The sequence below is a fragment of the Pyrgilauda ruficollis genome, unplaced genomic scaffold, assembly GCF_017590135.1.
Source record: "Pyrgilauda ruficollis isolate IOZ18807 unplaced genomic scaffold, ASM1759013v1 scaffold74, whole genome shotgun sequence".
NCBI classification, from domain to species: domain Eukaryota; kingdom Metazoa; phylum Chordata; class Aves; order Passeriformes; family Passeridae; genus Pyrgilauda; species Pyrgilauda ruficollis.
Genome location: NW_024529266.1, coordinates 4,867,640 through 4,888,472, shown reverse-complemented (window position 1 = coordinate 4,888,472; position 20,833 = coordinate 4,867,640). Strand labels below are relative to the sequence as shown.

At 37.1% G+C, this 20,833-nt stretch overlaps 2 protein-coding genes across 8 annotated transcripts in view; one reads left to right on the top strand and one right to left on the bottom strand.

Annotated features, from left to right (window-relative positions):
* Positions 1-4,174, top strand: part of GLDC (glycine decarboxylase) — a 39,555-nt gene extending 35,381 nt beyond the window's left edge. For both annotated transcript variants that reach the window (XM_041486134.1, XM_041486135.1), the window contains 4 exons: positions 633-728; positions 1,678-1,850; positions 2,480-2,560; positions 3,548-4,174. In XM_041486134.1, coding sequence (XP_041342068.1) covers positions 633-728; positions 1,678-1,850; positions 2,480-2,560; positions 3,548-3,691 — 494 coding nt within the window. In that variant the 3' untranslated portion in view covers positions 3,692-4,174. The remainder of the gene's footprint in view (positions 1-632; positions 729-1,677; positions 1,851-2,479; positions 2,561-3,547) is intronic.
* Positions 4,175-6,588: 2,414 nt separating this feature from the next.
* Positions 6,589-20,833, bottom strand: part of UHRF2 (ubiquitin like with PHD and ring finger domains 2) — a 79,568-nt gene continuing 65,323 nt past the window's right edge. For 2 of the 6 annotated variants that reach the window (XM_041486207.1, XM_041486211.1), the window contains exons 10-16: positions 15,772-15,911; positions 13,600-13,762; positions 12,917-13,054; positions 11,995-12,118; positions 9,708-9,871; positions 8,834-8,932; positions 6,589-7,311 (exon numbers count right to left, since the gene is read on the bottom strand). In XM_041486207.1, coding sequence (XP_041342141.1) covers positions 7,165-7,311; positions 8,834-8,932; positions 9,708-9,871; positions 11,995-12,118; positions 12,917-13,054; positions 13,600-13,762; positions 15,772-15,911 — 975 coding nt within the window. In that variant the 3' untranslated portion in view covers positions 6,589-7,164. Of the gene's footprint in view, positions 7,312-8,833; positions 8,933-9,707; positions 9,872-11,994; positions 12,119-12,916; positions 13,055-13,599; positions 13,763-15,771; positions 15,912-20,833 lie in introns of those variants that run through there. The other 4 variants (XM_041486208.1, XM_041486209.1, XM_041486210.1 and 1 more) reach the window with 4 other exon arrangements.

Genomic DNA, 20,833 nt, shown 5'->3' with positions numbered 1-20,833 from the left:
CAGCATTGAAGAACATTTGAGTAGAATATATATTATCTCCAAAATCTGTATCTTCACTTTAATACATACACCTTGGTAAAACCTGCAAGCTGTACTTTAATAAAAGTGAATAAAAATTGCAAATTTTGAAGGATTTAACAATGTAATGGAAGGTTCTCCAGAATCATGGATATAAATACAGACAACTTGTGTCTTTAGCTTCTCTATAACAGAAGATTTGAGCTTTGCTCTGGCATAAGATAAAACTGATTATCTTAATTAATTTAAGATAGCCTAAAACCCAAATGGTGTTGGACCATTGACAAATCTAATCATTTTTTCAGAGAACTTGTAAATTGTAGGAGCTACTTTGACCACTCATTCCTAGTTCTGATCTTGTAAATGAGGCCTCTTCTTAATATGATGTGGGACTCAAAGGGTCAGTCTTCAAAAACTGAGTTGTATATCTCTTACCTGATAATTTCTCAGATTTGAGGTTTTGCCCAAGTGGATATTTTTGAGTCTGTCTTTTTGCCATGTTCTCCACAAAACCAATCAGAATACAGCTTGTTAAATTGCATTGTTCTTCTATAAAGTAAGACTAGTGTTCTCACTAGTCTTACTTAATAGGAGATCTCACTTTTTATTTACAGGTTATGTAGCCCATGAATTCATTTTGGATACAAGACCTTTCAAAAAAACAGCAAACATTGAAGCCGTAGATCTTGCTAAAAGGCTTCAGGATTATGGTAAGTCAAATGTTTATTATTTAAAATAGCAGTGCAAGTGAAAATTTTCTAAATCTCTTCCAAAGGGAGATACAAACATTCCAGTTCTGTGCTTATGGATGGTGAATCTGTCACAATTATTTCAGGCTTCCTCATTTTCTTTAAGGGCTTCAAGAGATATTTGAGATATTTGCATATACTGACTTGTAGTAGGTACTACTGACTCTGCTGCTACTTCACAGTTTTGTGAACTGCCCCATCAAATTATTGATTACATGACTCTCAACTGTTTGGAGCAAGTGGGTCAAATCCAAAAGCTTAATAAGATTCCAACAAAGCAAAACAAAACAAAACAGGGAGGCAAAAAACCCCAAACTTTTAAAGGAGATAATACGATTTGAACAGTTCCATCCTGATACACTTTATGCCGTTTTGTACACATGCTCTTAAGGATCTGATTGTGGATGCTTTTTGGCTGCCAGACAAGAGGACCCATTGAACTACCTGATCTTACAGAACTGCTTCTAATGAAAATGCATGAAAGCTGTTAAAACCCTAACCAGTAATATCTCTTTGGTGAAATAATCCAAAGCCTAATTGTGATACTAAAAACCCCACCTTTCCTGCTCTTTGTAAGTGAGCCTTAAATATTGTGCACCACTTAAACAGACTCTTCAGTAGGTACAGAGGTGAGTTAGATAAGTATATTAAAGTTCCTTTTTAATAAACTGTTTCACTAAATCTGTGAGTAGTTCTATTGTAAATAATACAGTGGTGTTACCCTTCAGTGCTGAAAATGAAGATACTCGAAAAATTTATCTTTCCTCTAAAGTACAGAGCCAACATTACCAGTGAATTCGGTCTCTAGATTTTGGTAGAGAAAGGACTGAATTTGTGAATCTCCTGATAGCTAATGCATGTATTATCTCATACCCTACTATCTGTGACTGATTTTTGGTATTGTCACCAGGTTTTCATGCTCCAACCATGTCCTGGCCAGTGGCAGGGACACTTATGATTGAACCTACAGAGTCTGAAGACAAAGCAGAGCTGGACAGGTTTTGTGATGCCATGATCAGTATTCGGCAGGAAATTGCTGAAATAGAGGAGGGCAGGATGGACCCCCAAATTAACCCACTAAAGGTAAGGTGGCATGTAGAGCAAGGTACCAGCATCAGCCTAACCCTTGAGTCTGCAGATGCCCACTTCCTTGTCTTTCAGTACTCTCAAAAGTAATGGGTCACAACAATGAGCACAAGACTTTCTTGATAAACCTTCAACTTTTTCAAAATTTGAATTTTGACTTTTTCAAGTGAGAAGTCTTACTGACAGAGCAGAGAAAGTTATTTCCACAAGCACTTATTTTATATTTCAAGGTCATCTCAAAGTAACAAAGGAGAGATGCTTATTTCACTGGCTGAAGATGGAAAGTGGAATGACCTTAACATTAATAATAAAATCAAGACTGAATTATTTTAGCAATGCCAGTATCAGGTCAAGTTCTGTTCCACTCTTAATGCTGTACTGACTTTTAAGTTTAGTGAAAAGCCAAAAGCATATTCAAGCCTTCGGTAGCATCTTTAGGCAAACTGAAAAAAAATCCAAATACTGATTTGCCTCCTGGTTTAAATCTGCCTTTTCTGCCCCCAGATAAACAGTGTTCTCTAGACAGTAATTACTTATTTGTGGTAATGTGAACTTGAAGAAGGCTTCACGCTATGTTCAACAGAAATCAGTAATTCCTTGTTCTCAACATGTCTTGTTTCTTGTAGATGTCACCACATACTTTGAACTGTGTCACTTCTTCCAAGTGGGATCGTCCCTACTCCAGAGAAGTGGCAGCATTCCCACTGGTGAGTATATAATGGGAACTTTGTAGTGTGGTAATATATAAATATATAAATATATAAATATGCTTTGTGCTCTGTAGTTTCTTAGTTGGAGATGAAGTAATGTGGTAAGAATGAAAACTTCAGAGCCATTATATTGTTGCTCAGTTTTTAAGTGTGTGAGCTCTCTCTACCACAGTTTCATTAGTTTAACTTTATAGGCAAGAAAAGAAGAGCTCAAAAATAAAAAGTCTCCACGCATAGGTGCAGACCTGGATTTCTGAATCCTAGCACTTCAACACTGAATACTCATTCCTATTGGAAACAGCCTGTTTAGTTCTGACATGCTGCACCAAAGGCTCCCAAAACAGAGTCCCACATGCTGACATTCAAAGCTTTGCTCAAAAGAACTTGCATAAGGTGTGACTAGATTCCCCAAGGTTAGCATGGAGAAAGCGACACCAATGTGGACCTGCTACAAATAAAGGTCAGACTGGAGCTGCACACTGATATCAGACTTCTTAATTGCTTTCACAGTCATAGCAGCTAATGTACATGTAACCAACCTTTCTGCTCTGAATCTTAATTGCAAGTATTTTAGTGACATGTACTGTTTCAAAGAGGAAGAATTCAACTACACCACCATTCCACTTTCCTTTAAGTATTATATTGTAGCTATGCTGAACAGTACAGCAGTGTCTTCTGCTTTTCCTTCATTCCTATGTGAAAGCCAATTGTTCAAAGGATAGTAAAGTTTTCTTTTATCTCATGAAAACTGCTTCTTTGCAGGCATGTGTTAGAGGACATGACCATACTTTTTTGAAAATCTAAGCATTCTTTAACACATGCTTGTTAACTTTCAGGGACTGCAAAAAGACTTGAAGGATGACTTCACCTAAAAAATCCATTTTCACAGCACTTGTAATTCTTCAAGCTCCCAATGTCTATTATAATTTTGTAGATTTATTTGGTGGAAAAATTAAGATGGTTGGGTTCTTTTATCTCTCTTAGCCATTTGTGAAGCCTGAAAGCAAGTTTTGGCCCACAATTGCTCGCATTGATGACATATATGGAGATCAACATCTGGTTTGTACCTGCCCACCGATGGAAGCCTATGAATCTCCATTTTCTGAACAGAAGAGAGCATCTTCCTAAGATTGCTTCCAGCTGCCTGCATTTTTGACTCCATCAGAACGGCCCTTTCCTGATTTCCTGGGGATATTTATATTGTGTATATTTTGAATAATCACCATGTTTGTTCATTGAACACTGCTCAGTTAAAATGTAAATACAATCAGTATGTTAGGTGTAAACAAAATGTGATTGTTCCACAGCAGTTGATGTTGGAAGTTGCCTTGATTTATAATTTTGTCTGTTTCATGCTAAAGTTGAAACTATTAACGCCAAATTTGCAAGGTGGCGTGGGAGATACAGTTAAAAAAGTAGAAAAGATGCAGATACATAAGGCAAGACTAATAAATATTAACTGCGGGATTGTTTATATTTTGTAAAAAATGATGAAGTAGATTTTTTAAATTTACTTCACATATTACCACTAACTAGCATTGCTAGTGTTAATATTTCATACTGATTTTTTTACCTATCAGTGTTAGTACTCTAATAAAATTGGTCAGAATTTTAAGTGTTGTCATGTTTTGGATTTAAACTTTTCAGCTGTATTTGTCCAACAGAGCAGTAGGAAATTAGGGAACTTAAGTTCTGATTTGTGACAATTGCCACAGCAGCAATAAACTTACACAAAGGAAAATACTGTCAGAGATTAATATTTAAATAAATCTCTGATTTTTTTTTCAATGAGCCAGAATGATCCATTTTATCAAGCAGTAACAAACTTAATCTTGTTCTGTATCACATCATTTTTTCTTAGTAGTTCCATCTAATTCTCTCTTATTCTGGAGAAGGCATAAAAGACCATGAAGGCATAAAAGACTGTGAACTGCTCAGTATTACTTAAATCTTGGGTAAAAAACTGTTTTCTTTCCACAGCTTCTCAAGTCACTCTCTGGCACTTTTTTATACAGAGCACTCAGTTTGCCCTACTTTATCTACAGCTTGTGTAAAAACTGATTCACAATGGAAACTCCAAGAGCTTAAGGAGACCAGAGCCCTGCTGCAACACAAAGTGCCACATTAAATCACCCAGTAACCAAAGCTCAGACCTTAAACAGGAGCCTTTTCCAGCATGTTCCAGATCAAACTTACATAAAACTAATCCTCTCACTAGTTACACAGTCTGTGCTATGAGCACATTTGAAAGGAACTTGCGCAGGTCCATGCAGAGCTGTCTGATGTACGTGAGCACCCCTGAAAGGACCAATTCATTCAGCCACTTAAAGCACAATTTTGGTGAATTAGGCACTAAGCAACACTGGGAACACAGAAAAGGACCACACAGTTCTGCACCTTACAACCACCCCACTACTCAACCTCTTCTTGAAGATCTACATGCACACTCAGCCTGGGAACTCTGAAGTGACACAAATGAGGCTGCTGTTTACAGCAATATTTTACGTACTGCAAACTTTGTGTCTTTTACAATGAAAGTTTTGGGACTGCAACTTTTTCATTACCTACCTTATGACTTCAGTGGGGGGCTTTACACAAAGAGACTACAGATGATAGTAGACAGGAATGGCTTTCATTAAAGCTAAGTCAGGCCAGACACTAGTTTTTATGTGAAAAGCTGCACTTACATGCTAAATCACCTCAATACATAGTGGAGAAAATCAGATGTTTTTACTCTAGAATTCACTACTGGAAAGGGTATCTTTCAGTAGCCATTGATATAGTACTAAGGATGTAAAATATCAAGAAAAGCCACTGCAAATTTACAATGTGAGGAAAGGACAGTCTTTCTCTGTTGCCAGTCTAATTCCCCAGTCTTGACAAGCTACTTTAATGTTTGTTAAAAACAGTTTCATGTTGCTTGATTATGTCACTGAAAAAAAAAATTAAAAATTGGTTTACGTGTTTTTGTATAAAGCAGATAACTTCCCACTGTTGATCTCAAACTGACAAAATTTAGCTTGTGAATTAATTGGTAAAATCTATCCAATGCAAAACAAAGCATTAAAATATTTTACAGTACTCAACTAAAAGGTTGGAGGCCACAAGTCTTACGAGCTACCGTTCATGAGATGCAATGGCTGTTACGAAGGTGAAATCACATCGTTCTCTCCAGAAATTCTGAGCTACCTGTAGCACTGTGGGCCACAGGCTGTCACTGCAACCTCAGTGCCTACAGAGGGAATTTGACTCATCCACCTGGCCAACCACTGTGCAGGAATCCCACAGCTCCCAGCTGTGCCTATGACAGCTCTACGTGACAGGCAGGGCTCCCTCCCACTCTGGGACATGGACAGAGCACTGCTACAGGCTGTGAGCGAGTCCATGGGTATCAACGACATCACTGGATCTTGGTTTGGAGTTTGGCCTTTTTTAAAATTAAGTGTTCTTTTCACTGAGAAGTTAGTTAAGGAATATAAAGCCTCACACCTGAAAAATAAGGTGACCTAAGGAAAGCATTTAGTAATCTGAAAAATAAATTCTGTAAATATCTCATGACTTAATTAAGTGGATAATAGTAAAAACAAAATTAGCAAATGTTCTGAATCATAAAATATTTAATAAGGTATATTTTGGGGGAGGGATATATTGTATATAAAATCTCAGATCACAATATGAAGCGATTTGAACCCTAGCTAGCACTGCCTTTAATGCTGTGTAGATGTATTGCCACTGATACAAGACCTACTAAAAGCATACAGTTTAACTAATACAGAAGTGGCTTTTTTTATATGAACTATTTTTTACACAATTAGAGTGTCTTGAATACTCTCTTTAAGTGCAAAAAACACAGATCACTTTACACTAATGCAGCAACAATGCATTCATATTGTTCTCATTAGTCATTAGTAGTCAACTTGCATAAGATACAAGAAAAGCACAATGAAGCTCACAAAAATAGACTAAAAATCAGCCCGTTCTTGCAAAAAAATACAGCATAATAGAAGAAAAAGACAAAAAAGGGATTATGCACACCACAGAATTTGCTGTTTAATCCAAATGGCTTAAGTGCTGAATCTATTTATTTTTCCTGGTTTTTCGTGGATTTTTCTTTTGGTTTGCATTTTGTTATTGGGTTCTTTTTTATTGTAAATCAAACCACATGGACCAGGCACAACTAATATTTAGGAGGCAGTGTGTAGCTAAAACATCACTAACTATTTTTTATCCCCAACATTGTTTCATTGTTTGACACAATTTACTTTCCTCTGTCCTGAGGTAGTCACAAAAAAACAAATCATAAATTAAGCATCAGCTAGGCCAGTAAGAGCTGAGGCTTTTATTTTTCTCTTTTTTTTTTTTTCCTTCTTTAAAAACTGTTAGTTAACTGGCCAAAACTACCCTTGATGTTAAAAGACAGCTGAGAATTAGAGTTCTCACAACACCAAGAAATGGCTATGAGGGTAAGAGGGTTAGGTGCTTCAAAAAGTGACAATATATTGAGTCCCATCAAGCCGGCTGGTCCACTGCTGAATTCCCATGTTTATTCCCCTTTACTGTCTATAAAGTCACTGGGAGAAGTACAGGAGGAACTGAGCATATCATCGCCCTTTACTGTAACCCGGAAAGAACTGGTCCAGTAGTGTCTGCAGGATCTTGTTGGGAGCCATGACGTAGCCCTTCCCCAGGTCATAGCGGCAGGCAGGGCAGGTGAACACTTCGGCTCTGAAGGAGCGCTGTAAACAACTCTAGGACATACAAAGACAGAGAAGTAAATTGCAACAACTTTCTTGCAGACCAACAGCTTAACCAGCAAAAAGTAAGGAATCACTATGAACCAAAGGCACAATTTGCTGTACTACCAGAAAAAAAGAAGTCTTTGCCAAGCCCCCTGGTGCCTGACTCCACCCATGACTAAAATGTCCTAGCCAAGAAACTCTTCTCCGTGCTTGGGAAGAATTAAATCACTAGTGAGGTTTCCCCTTCATTTTCACTAATGCCTTCCTGTAAGTCACAGCCAATCCTTAGCTTCCTTACAGCTTCACAGATTGGTATACTCTTCCAGACCTTCATATCAAGAGGAAGATCAATATGCCACGTATACTGTTTGCAATGTAGCAATCTCCAACTAACTCATCAGCATATACCCAGTTTAGCCTTACAGATATATGTAGGATAATACAATCTGCAACATATTAGCATCTGTGCTGTCATCCTTACTACGTTACTGCAGATTGATGAGCATCTAAAATTTTTTAGGGCAGGGCAGATCTCTGTCTAAACAGCAACAGCAGCTTACTATCGAACTTCCTTACAACTTTACCTGGATGTTATACTGTATTCTCAAATATGTACTGATATCTTCAAATACTGTGCTTTCTGGGTTTGTTGCCATTCAGCTTTCTCTTCTTTCTTTTTTTCATGGTTTTCCAATTTCTACAATTCTAAATTTTAACTCCACAACATTTCTTATGTTTTTCAGAGAGACATAACTGTTCCATGTTATGTGCAGGCCACACATAACAACACCCTGATTTTTACTGGAGTGGTATCTTCTTGAACAGCAACCTTACATTACCAAATACTGTACTAGGATGACAATATTTTGAGTCCTTTTAGGGCCTCAGGCAGACATATGAGGTAGGCACCATTCAAATATGCACAATTCAGTGCATGATTTTGTACATACCAATGCTACAAAATTAACTCTAGTCCAGATTTGATTCCACACTTCTTAGATTATCTCCAACTGATCAAGATTTTGAGACACATAAGTAAAGTACTGACATTCATGGTCTCCTACCAAACATGAGCAAGATTAACAGGATAACATAACTTTCTCTGAATGAGCCCAAATAACTTTCTAGGGTATTTATCCTCCACCCTTTCACAACTTTTAAGAAAGAGTTATAACATTATATAATCTGGTTTTATTTCTTGTAAAATGATGTAAAATTAAATCATTGATATTGTGCCAAAATATAACCTCTGGACCTAACCAATTTCTAGTGCACCTCCACTGGCCACAAAGGCATGACCGCAATGGTAAACCTCACACATTATGTCTATCAGAAACTATATGGAACACACTTCCACTCTTTATTACACAAAACTAAGGTGTTTACACAGGAAACACTGAATGGAAACTTGTTGCCTGTTTTTGCTCAGAATGTTATGCAATTATTATTGTCTTTCTAAAATGCATACGGCTTTGGTGATTGGTGTCTCAGAGCCAAGAAAACAGCCCAGAGCAAGGCGGTTTGTTCTTACTTTACAGACGTTGTGGAGGCACTCTGTTGTCACTGGCTGGTAAACCAACTCCTGGCAGCAGACACACATAAAGGATTGTTCCAGTTTCTTCAGAAAATTCTAATGTAGGGCACAGGAATAAAAGAGACAAATGCTATTACAGTTCTCATAAATGCCACTTACTACATAAAGATGATGTACTTCCAGAAGTTCTTAAGTCCATCATATCTCTGAGCACAGCTTTCTAGAAGTAATCAGGAAGCAGGTCTTTAATGGCTTTATTTCCCTGCTCTTCTACAAATTGCAGAATCACATAATCAGAGAATGGTTTGGGTTGGAAGGGACCTTAAACAACACCTATTTAAAGCCCCATGCCATGGGCAGGGAATCTTCCACTAGACTAGGTTGCTCATGGCCCCATCCAGCCTGGCCTTGAACACTTTGAGGGATGGGGTGAATGCTTCTGGGGAACCTGTCATAAAATTATTTTCTGTCTAAACAAAACCTAGTGACTAAAACCACCTTTATTCATGTCTGATTTCTGACATTAGCACAGCATAAAAATACATTTATTATATCAGAGAAAACATGCTCTCTTCAAAAATGAAAATACACAAAAATGCAGTTTTAACTTCAGGATGGTTTTTGAGCAAGAAAAGGTCTCTATTGTGGAGGCATTAACCCATCTCTCAAGACCAAATTGCACAAGCTAGACATCTTCTTGAAATACAAGTGTTACAAATAAAACTAACCCAAGACAGCCTATATTTAGCAAAAGTTTAACAAAGGGGGTTTTAGGAGGGTCTCCTAATAATAAGATTTCTCCTAAATAAGATTTCTCCTAATAATATAAAGAAAATGCAAAGAATAAAAATTATGCATGCAACAAACATACTGGTCCTTCCTTAAGAGAAGCAAGTACTTCATCCCACAGCTTCTGGTTCATGCAGTCTTCTCTGATCAGCCATTGCTGCTCTTGGGTCAGCTGGAAAGCTTCTCCTTTCCCTCCATCCCCCATCCTCATGGCTTTGGGTGTATTTGTAGGTTCCTCTGTACCTGCTTAAGACGGTGACCATCAGACCCAGTAACAGCAGTGTTAGTCTGAACTAATAGAAGGGAAAGACAAAACTATTTCTAGAAGGAAAAATGGATTAATATGGATTACATGCATGAAATGCAGCAAGCAAATTCCTACTCCAACTCATACTATACATCATTGTTTTGGATTGCAGCACACAGTTGCACAAAAGAATTTTCATTTTTTTGCAGAGCTTGAGGGCAAAAAACACAGCAGGAGCAGTAAAAAGGATTAAGACCCCTACACTACCACTTAATTAAAGAGCATGTGCTTATGAATTTACATTAGTATTCCAAACAGTGTGGTGGGTTTCGTGTAGGCCAAACACTAGTGCATTCACTAGAATATACTTATTTATTTCTTGCTGTGAGACAGGATTAGGAGGAAGGCAAATTAGGCTCAAAACTTGAAAAGGGTATGAAAAAAAGTTTAGTAACACTAACTAAAAGAAAGAGTAATAAGAATTAGAATAAAACCTTTAGAACACTTCTCCTCTCCCTACAACTTTTTTTTCCTACTTGCAACATACAGAAATAATCCAGTCTGTTTATTACTTCTAGAATAGTCTTTTTTAGTCTACTTAGGGAGAGGTGCTCTTCTTGTTAATTTATAGAGACTTCTTTATAAGAATACTGTTCTCTTGTAGCTTTTAATTTTTACAAATAGTTGCCTGGAAAATCTGTAATGATTAAGTCCCTTCCATTTTTACAGCTTTTCCCAAAACTGCGTTTATGGGCCATGTTAATTTATGGGGTATTATTTTAAAGACGAGCTGTTTAAGAGCAAAGGTTTTCTGTATCTGTCTTTGAAATTATCTTCATTTATGGGAACACAGGTCTTCTTCTTCTCTCCCTGGGAGCATAGGGTCATTATCACTCTTTGTTCAAACTTCTCATGGGACTTCAGCTATTTCAACATCTACTTACTTTAGCATGGAGGCTTTTGCTAGATATCTACAATTCAAACGGTTCATCTCCTCATATTTGTAATGGGTTATAGGGGAAAAAAGAGTCTGATGTATCAATTATACCTTCTTCATAGCCTTATAAGAGGATTTTAGCCTAGAATTAAGGCATCTCTTTAAATCCCTCCCATCTGGGACTTGACTTCTTTTTACTGACTTTCATGTTTCATGTTGTTCTCTCTGTATCTTCAATCTTGCCTTTTCTTTCACTCGAGAGAGAGAACTGATGTTTGTAAGTTTTAATTGTGTAATAAAACCGGTTAGTATCTTGCCCAGGTTGGCAAGATACTAACCGGTTATGTGCAGATGGTTGTGTGATTTCTGCTGGGTGGTGCTGGCGTTGTTTGCGGTAGAGGATTTCTTCGGCGGCCTGGAAGGGAGCTGCTACGCTCTCAGCAGCCGGGTAGAACTCAGCAGCAGCACGCCCGGGGGCCGATGGCTTCCCCCTGCCCCCCAGGCCTGCTGGTTGTGGACGAACTTTAATGGTGGTAGAATCTGGGCAAAGTTAGCCCCGCTCGGAGCCGCCCCCGGGGCCCGGCTGGGCCCAGGCTGGCGGCGGGGGCAGGGTTTAGCAGCGGCAAGAAGCCAGCAGCTAAACCAGCCCGGCCCGGCCTCGGCCCCGCGGCCTCCCCTCGCCGTGCCCGGCGGTGATGGGGCCCGGGGGCTCCGCGGGAAGGAGCCCGGCCCCGCGGCCTCCCCTCCCCGTGCCCGGCGGTGATGGGGCCCGGGGGCTCCGCGGGAAGGAGCACGGCCCCGCGGCAGGAGCTGCCCGTGCCCGGCCCGGCCCGGCCCGGCCCGGCCCGGCAGAGACGAGGGCCGGGCTGGCTGTGTTATTTGTTTGCCGGCCGGAAGGGAAAGAGACCCTCCTGGACTTCTTCGTCTTGTTATAACAAGTGTCTTCACAGAGGCGTGTACATTTTTCTTAGTGGTTCAACAGATTGTTATTTCAAAGCTAATTACTGATTGGTCTTTTTTGTCAGACATGGAGGAAACGGCTAGCAGCTTCTCTTTAGAAAGTCACTTTTGTATGTGCAACCACAAACAGCTTCACACTTCCACAAAGATTTCGTGACTTAGTTCATGGCAATTGTAACATGACAGACTTTGCTGATGAATGCTAAAAGAGTAAAAAATAAATACCATCATCAATAGTCCTTTTCTGGTTTCCATTACTTTGGCTGGTTGGCTCTTGTTTCGCAGTTTGCTTTTTAACCTTATCTTTCTTCTCTTTACTAGCCATGGCTTCCAAATAACCTTCTGGATACTAAAATTAAAAAGCACAGATTTAAAGCAAGAGTCATTGACATTCAGGAATAACCAAATGCCAAAAGGAATAACTTCTAGAAGATTTTAGATCCCTATGACTACATAGCAAAATAGTTACAAAATAATTTTTAAATCCTATATGATAAACATTTAAATTAGTACCTATCTTTAAGAAAGCACAGTCAAGTCAAAGAACCTAATCCATACTGTGTATGTGTGTATGTGTATTAAATAGTATTTCTGTACTTGTGTGTTTACAAACTATAAATCAGGGAGATGATGGTATGCTATAAAATGCAACATACCATTGCATTACCAAGAACAGATATTAATTCTTTCCTTCTTTTCATCTTTCATGGATTCTGCAATACCAAAATTTTCATGGATCAGCCTATATCAGTGGCTAAAATACACTATTTATACAAACTACTCAGTCACAAGAAGAGAAAAATACTTAAAAATGCACTGTTTTTTTGGTTTCTCAGACAGACGCTAGTCACCTGTAGAAAAATTTGTTCCAGCCTAAGAATCACAAAACTGGACACAAATTCTGATTTTCCAATTCATATAGACAAACCAATTTACTTCTAGGGCAGAAAGCTTCATTTGCAGTTCCATCTTCTGTGTCACTATTACAGTATTCTTTCAATTTGCTTATAATAATGGGTTTTAGTACCAAAAGCTGCCACAGTGAAGTACAAGGAAAAAAGGGAGCTTTAATTTAACTGATTTCTTTCTCAGGATTTTGTTTACTAGAACTAAGAATAAAAACAACTGTCCGAGTCCTGATGCCAACCTGTACACTTAGACCGAGCTTTTTTGACCGCTCCATTCCTTCAGAAGTCCAAGGTGCTGGCTCAACATCATCTCTCCTCAGAAGATAGCGCCAAACTAAAAATCCACATTTTCCAATTTCTGGCCAGTATTTCACCACCTAAAGAACAATACAAAATTACTGCCACTATTTTATCACAAATCAAACACATGCACATCGTCATACTTTAATTGTTCAAGAAGAAATTACAAGACTGATTTATACATTATTATTATTATATACAGAAGTTCTTCCCTCAGCTGTGAAATTTTTGTATTTCTTATAAATACAGTGGCCTTAAAAGACACACTCCTTTGTTTCAGAAACTAAGAAGCCTTCAAACAAACAAAAGGCTGGGATGCAGCTGGAAGGACTGAAGAAATAATGAAATAATCAGATTTCAGGGATGTATTTAACTCAATAAGCACACGCAAAGCAACTTACATATTCAATCTTATGTATCCTATTACAGATTATGTTCTATTATCACTGCTCTGAATAATTTCATTTTGGTTCACTTTGCAGAACAAACTAAAGCTAAAAAGCTCTACTAAAGAAAAAAGGAACTATTTCTTTCAAGTAATAATGAAGAATTTGCAGACTAACACATATGAGGCTTTTTAAAACAGATTACAAGAAATTTTATGTTGTAGAGATCAGAATACCTTGTAAATGCCATCATATCTGTTGCCTTCCTCTGGGGCATATTTGCTGATCCGCCGTCCTTTTGAGCTGCGCACTACCCTGACTGGTTTACCAGCTCTCCAATTCTTTGACTCTGCTCCATTTTTATCATCCAATGGGGCATCACAGTTAAGGGCCAAAGCCCTAGAAAGACATTTAAATTCTTCATTAACGAGATTGCTTCACCAAGCAGAGTTTTGGGAGTTAACATAATTATGTCATGTGAGTTTCCCTTGTCTAATTTTGCTTTATCAAGCAGCGTAGACCTTTCAGTATGTTTTTTAGCAGAATTGACGGAAACAATGAGATCCACACTGAAATGCATGGTAAGAAAAAAAGATGGGAACACTAAATATGTTGTCTGGGTTCCACATGGCAACTCATGTGAAATTGCTAGAAAACAAACCAATCCTTTTAGACTTAATATTATTAATTTTTAAAATTAATCCCTTCCTAAATAGAAGAAATTAAAATTATAATAAAAGGCAAACTTTCTGTGCTGCTACCCCCTATCAATAGCCTTTAAGGCTTTTTAACACAAAAGTAATGATATGATGAAAAACATACAGATAAAAAAGTACATTATAACCATTCAAAAAAGCTCAAAATACCATACCTCTCTCACATGATACATAAAATACCTCAGAGGAGAACTAAGAATCATAGTAGCTAATTAAAGCTTTAATTAGCTTTAATTAAAAGCTTTAATTTACCCATAGAGACCCTCTTCTAGAAACCTGGAGCAAGAGAGTATGACCAAGTTGCTGTAAGAAACAGTATTTCTACTCCCACAGCCTGACTTGAAGGGATTGAAAACCCTTCAGAATCAGCCACAACACAAATGATGGATCTCAAAACAGAAGAAATTATATGGGTTATAAACAGACATGGTACAAGTATAGCACCCACATTGTAGAGAACAGTAAGAGACAGGCACACTATGCCAACATTAAAAATCTTCCCCATATAAAAAAAAAAAAACTTGTAAAACTATATGGACAAGCAAAACCAATACAGATTCATCTACATGGAGTCGTCATAATCTTCTGCATCAAAGTGCTTGAAACTTGTATCAAGCTCAGTAAATGAGAGCAGCACATTGTAACTCCTTGTGCACTAATGCCTTCACAGCTAAGTAGTTCTACCTGTGGATTTCTCATTTGCTAAGAGGAGGGAGATGCTGTCATTAAAGAATCCAGCTTTAATTCTGTGTCCCAAAACAACTTTGTTCTATTCACTAAATATGCTTGTAAAGCTATTGCTTAAACCTACTTCTATATTTCTTCTCTCCTTGATCTTGTTTATTTTCACATCACGTGTCCCCTCCCCGTCCCTTTCTCAGCAGCCAAGTCAGGCTTTTCCTCTTTCTCCTCTAGACAGCTTGAAAACATCCCTCTCCAGCCTGTCTGAGAGTAGCAGAACATACCTAAATGTAGACCTAGCAAATGAAAGTTCTCAGTGACTCTCAGCATCTCACAGGTGTTCAGAGGTCAGTTGTGTAACAGATTATACTCTTAGAAACAGAAAAGGATGGAGTACTCTTTGTTCAGGCCAGCTTTTGAAGGACGGAAAAACACTTCAGGGAGATGTCTAATTCTCCCTCTGGATATATGTTCTCTTTCAAGTACCTATTTTGTTAAAGCTGCACCCTAATTCCTTGCTTTTCATAGAAAAATATGATGAAAGAAAGGGCTAGCAAAATAGAAAATATTTATTTTATCATGGGAAAAGGAACATGCTTTCTTCCTCCTTAAATTTATAACTGATTTACCCATGAGAGAAGAAACTTAAAAAAAGAAACACCCAGAATTAGAAAACTTCTGATCAAGAGTTTTGACAAATTTCTCGTTTAATAAAAACAGAATCCTCTCAGTGTGACTGTAGAACAATTTCAACCAGAGGCACAACTGCAAGCTGCAACAACAATACAGCAATGGATTTCACTGTGTGAAATCACTGTGAGATGAGTGTCCCTTTAAAGCAACAGATCATAATGCTTGATAAAATATCTCTTAGATGCAACAGGCATTGCTGTTTATGAAAACAGCATGTACAGAAGAGAAAAAATACAGCAAAATGTTAGTTTTAAATTAAAGCCCTACAACCCAACTCTTTGTATTGGAACATCTTTAAAATTTATTTTCAAAACTTACCGATTCATGTGTGTTAATGTCTGATCAAATGAATGTTCTCCAATTCTTTTATTGCCAGAAAGATCTCTACCTCCACTCCCAGTGTAAGTGAACTCATCTCCTCGATCCTGTGCAAGAAGATTATCCTTTGGTTTAAGGGTCTAAAGTAAAGTAACTCAATTAAAAGAAAAAAAAAAAAGAAAAAAAAAAAAAAAAAAAGAAGCAACTTCATTTGTTCTATGTACTCAGAGAAAAGCTGTAATCCAGGGCACGAAAGACGTGTTTTCAATATCATTATTGCCATCCTACAGCAGCTGCACTGGCACAAAGCTACTGATGTAGTCTAGATGTAACCTCTTCACCAAAAAATTCTGACTAAAAAAAATGCCTACATTAAAAAATGGTACTTTGGCTTTTTTTTATAAAGCTATTTTGAGGAAGAAAAAAATCTGAGTAACATATTCTAGCAAGTAGCTACTTGCTCTTGAGCTTTCATTGTGTTTACAAGAGTATCATGTTTGTAAAATACAGAATAATTACCTTGGATGGATCCTGGCAGTAACTTCAGCTTGTGCAAGGATCTCAGTGCTAGTAAGTACATAGAGTGCTGCCTTATGTACAAAGCAGGTGCTTTAATGAAATAGTAATCCCAGCTCTTCTGACTCAGTAAGAGTCTAAAATAATTTAGATTCATATTTTGTAAGTTAAAATAATTCTGTACTATAGTTCGATGTAGAATTTTCATGAAATTGAAGGAAGGTTGATAAAGTCTTTCACCATGAGGTGTGAAAACTGGCAAAATCTAAATACTCTCAGGAAAAGTCTGTATTTCTATTTTCTGTACAAAGTTTGTCACAGAATTTCATATTACTCCTGGGAAATGAATGTATTTCCAGAAATACATAAATATACAGACTACATATATAGTTAATATGTTATTTCTTTGGAGATGTACATTTGGTATAAAGCATATAGCAATTTAATACAAAAACAATGTTTAAATGAATTTTTATAGCAAAATTCTGAACATCTATGCAGTAATAAAATTCAGTCAATTTCTTACCACTATTAAAAGTCTGACATTATTTAGGATCCAGTGCAAGACTGTTACACATATTTCATGACTGACAACAGCAGAAAAAGAGAAGGTTAGAAAGAGAAACACTGGTTGAACAAGGCCACAGATAAATTATAAAAATTAGATTAAATTTATTTTGTGTAGGGAAAACCTAGCAGAAATTCAGCTGCAGTCATCTGTACATAATAAAATACAAGTGCTATATAGTTAAAAAGTATACTCAAAACCTAGCAAGACATGTATAAATTCTGGTATATGCTTTCTTAAAACAGGCTACTTAGTCTACTAAATAAATATCTAAAAATCAACAGAAACAGAATGTAGTTCTATTAAGGACAGTATATGAAACAACTTCAAAAGAGCAACCAGACAAGAACCATTTACTAGGAAAGGATGTAAAATAAATTGTATAAAATAAAATATCACAGGATTGGAATTAATCACACAGTATGCTTCATTTTTCCATGATTGTCACGGCAAACACAATGCACAGATCACACAAGGATGATCCTGATAATAATATAAACAAGGATGGATTTAATCAATGTATCACAATTATTCAAGCAAATTACATTCTAACAATGAATAAGAAGCCTGTGACAAGTTCAGAAAAATGGAAAAACATATCTTGGAATGTCACGAATCCAGCATGGCCTGGGTTTTGTAACAAGGAAAGAAACATGAACTTCTTCATGATGTAGCAGGGTGGGGAGTACTGTTAAAGGCAGTTTTTGATATACAAGCAGAACTAAACTGAAACCAGAAGATGATTTATTTTCCCTCTTCTTAAAACATAATTTTGAGATAAATACTGATATAACATACACATAAGAATATGAAAAAATATATGAAAGACAGAAACACTTCATATGAAAGCAAGATGGGGAAAATTATTTCTAAGACAGTACAGGTTCCTAACAAACTTTTGTTTATCAACTACCAGGGTGTTGATAAATCTTCATAAGAAAGTACGGAATAGACTTATTTTTTGGTGTAACAGAAAAACATAAATCAAGGACAAATTGCTACAGACTTAAGCCAAAAAAACTTCAAGAGACACTGCAGAAATGCAACAGTATTCCTACTTGCACCCACTTCTATAGAAAATGGGTTAAATGTAAATGGCCTAAACCCAAAAAGCTTCCAGCATCCTCAAACAAAGACTAAGCAGCTCTCTGGTGGTAGTCTAACCACAGGCAAACTGAAAATATTGCGCTTGAAGAGATACTATGGATAGAAGGTCTACGCATACATGCTCACCTCCTGAGCATAGCCCACACTTCATGGGTTACATTTGCTTCTCTTTAATTATCAAAGTGCTCTGTGCATAAACAAAGAAGTGGAAATCCAGAGGAAGGAAAATGGAGGATAAAAGGAACAATTTTGTAGCATAAATTTTACAGGTCAAGGTACAAGGATCTTTCAACATCCTCCAATGTAAGGAAGACTCACTGCTGCTTTATTTTCTAGATAAACTATACTCCTTTTTTTCATATCAGATATATTAGGAAAAAAAAAAAACAAAAAAGGGATTTCAGGGAACAAAGACAGTTTCTAGAATTGAAGGAAAATGTCAGAGATCTAGCCATTGGTCTGGGCTGGATGAAGAGAGATTGGAGGACATTTGAACCTCTGATATAACGACAGCTCTCAAACAGGAGAAGAAAGGTCAGAAGAACTCCTAAGTGCTTGTAGAGAATGAAAATCAAAAATGGCAAAAGTAAGTGATGCACAGACACAGTGTCTAAAGCGTGGAATAAATGTGGATATGAATGTGCCTGTGACAAACAGGAGTGAAACAGGGACACTGGTACTCCAGAGACCTACTGGGACACCTACAGTACCTACTTTAATTTGGCTTATGGTGTTTTACTTTTAAAGTGAAGTATAACAGGAATATTCACAGCTTATTATTTGGGACTATGAGAGAGTAATGACTCGTCAAAACAGTTTCTCACAGCTTTGAGTTCTATCTATAGATAACACAGGATCTCCCAACCACCTACAACAACTTTTAACTGAGAGCCAGTAAGAGATTGGTAAAGCTATTTTTGTCTGAAGGACATCAGAAAGCAGAACTGAAGACAATGGTTCAACAGTTAAAGAAAACATATGGCAAAAGGAGTTAGTGATGGCTGTATGTTCTCCTTGAACAAACAAAATAGCTGTCAAAAAGCCCATCAGAACAGTCTTATCTTTTCCCTTGTGTTCTTCCTACATTCTCCCAATTTTCTTACCTTAAAATACATAATTCTGCCACTTCTCTTCTGTTTTCCACAGCTTAATTCCACTTCCTTGCACCAAAACTGTCTTTCAACAGCTAGTAAGTACTTTGTTACTCTGTCTTCTCTTAATAATGTGTGTATGTCCCTTTTTCTTATGCTGTGTCCATAAAGTTATTTCTTAACCGTCCTGTTTGTAAAGTTTGATCACATTATAGAGCAAATGAACTTCAGCCACAGTAACACTGACCCAGCATCTCATACTTGAGGCACGTGAGTGGAAGACAAGCCTGAAGCTCTAGGACTACAAGCCAGTCAGCCTCAGACAGCCACTACCAGCAGTCAGTCTGCTGTATTAAATCATACTCCGTAATTCAACATTGTTATATAATCATCTGTAAGTCTAATAGAGAAATAATGTAGAATGAAGAAAATAAGATTTTGAATTCCATTGAATCATTTGACCACATTATTTCTATGGATTACTTTTATGCAGCAGCTGACAGGGACATTAGCTACTTCAATTTACTAGAATATCAACTGTCTCAAGATTTTTTTTATTTTCTGTCTTCACTAACACATCTGCTTTTATGCTCAGGTTTCAAAGTTTGGTTCCAGCAGACAATGCAAAAATTGTATTTATCAGTAATAGGCTATTAAAAACCACAATCAGATTTTCTAGACGAGTTCCAACCTTCAGTTTGAAAAACAAAAAAATGTTTACTGGCTTTCTAGGTACAAAAAATTCCCAAATATCATCAATTCATCAATCCCTCATCAGTAAGATCTCAGTAAAATGTAATGAATAAAAGGTGAGTTTGATTATATGATAAAGTAAAATATAAGTGCACTAAGCCTTTTTAAATGATGTTTTTAAATCCAAGTCGATTATTAACTATCAAGCAATTACATTTGAAAGCATTTTCTTTCCCCAGTAGTAGGGATATCTGAAACTGAATCATGTCATCGTTCATCTCCATTAAACTCTATATCCATAAAGTGCTGACAGAATTGGCCTATCTGCCCATTTTGTGATTTATTTTTGATAATTTAATGGTTTAACACTTCAGTAAAAGGTGCCAATTGAAAAGCAAGGGCTAAAGTACAAATTTAATTTGTAAATAATAAGAATCCCTTGAATTAAGTGCAGAGTCTGAATACATCATAACTGCTCTTGCAGTTATAATTGTGGGGAGTCTTCCCCACAATTGCCCCTGATAGCAAGAACCTGGCAGTTTCACAGCACGTTCCACCACAAAGAAAACATTTCACCATTTTTGTGTTCACTAATCTACATGTCTGAACAGTAAGAAAGACAGCTTCAAAGCAGAAAACAGCAGAAGGTGGCTAACTGGTGATGGAAGTAGGGCAACATTTTAAAAGATCAAAGTCCCAGTTAACTACTGTATGTGAATTAGTTTCTGAAGTTTTTCTTACTCCTTTCCATGCAATGTCCAAAAATAGTGGATTACCAGGCTTTTAAACAGAACATTAATATGTAAACCATTCAGGCTATCCAGGGTGGATTCATTATCTTTTGTTCCACTAAAAATCCGTTCTGCCTTGGACCAAGGCTTGCCAAAGACAGAGAATCTTTTCAGGTCAAAGACACTTTCCTGCAGAGGGAGTTTACATAGGAGATGCAACAGCTTTTAGAGACAGCATTTTTAAATTATGGTGATCTTTGGCTATCAGCTGGAGATCCAAAATACATTTGTTTTTTGAGGGGAAAAAATCCTGCAATCTGTATGACTAATTTAATTAGCCTACTATAATTCTAGTT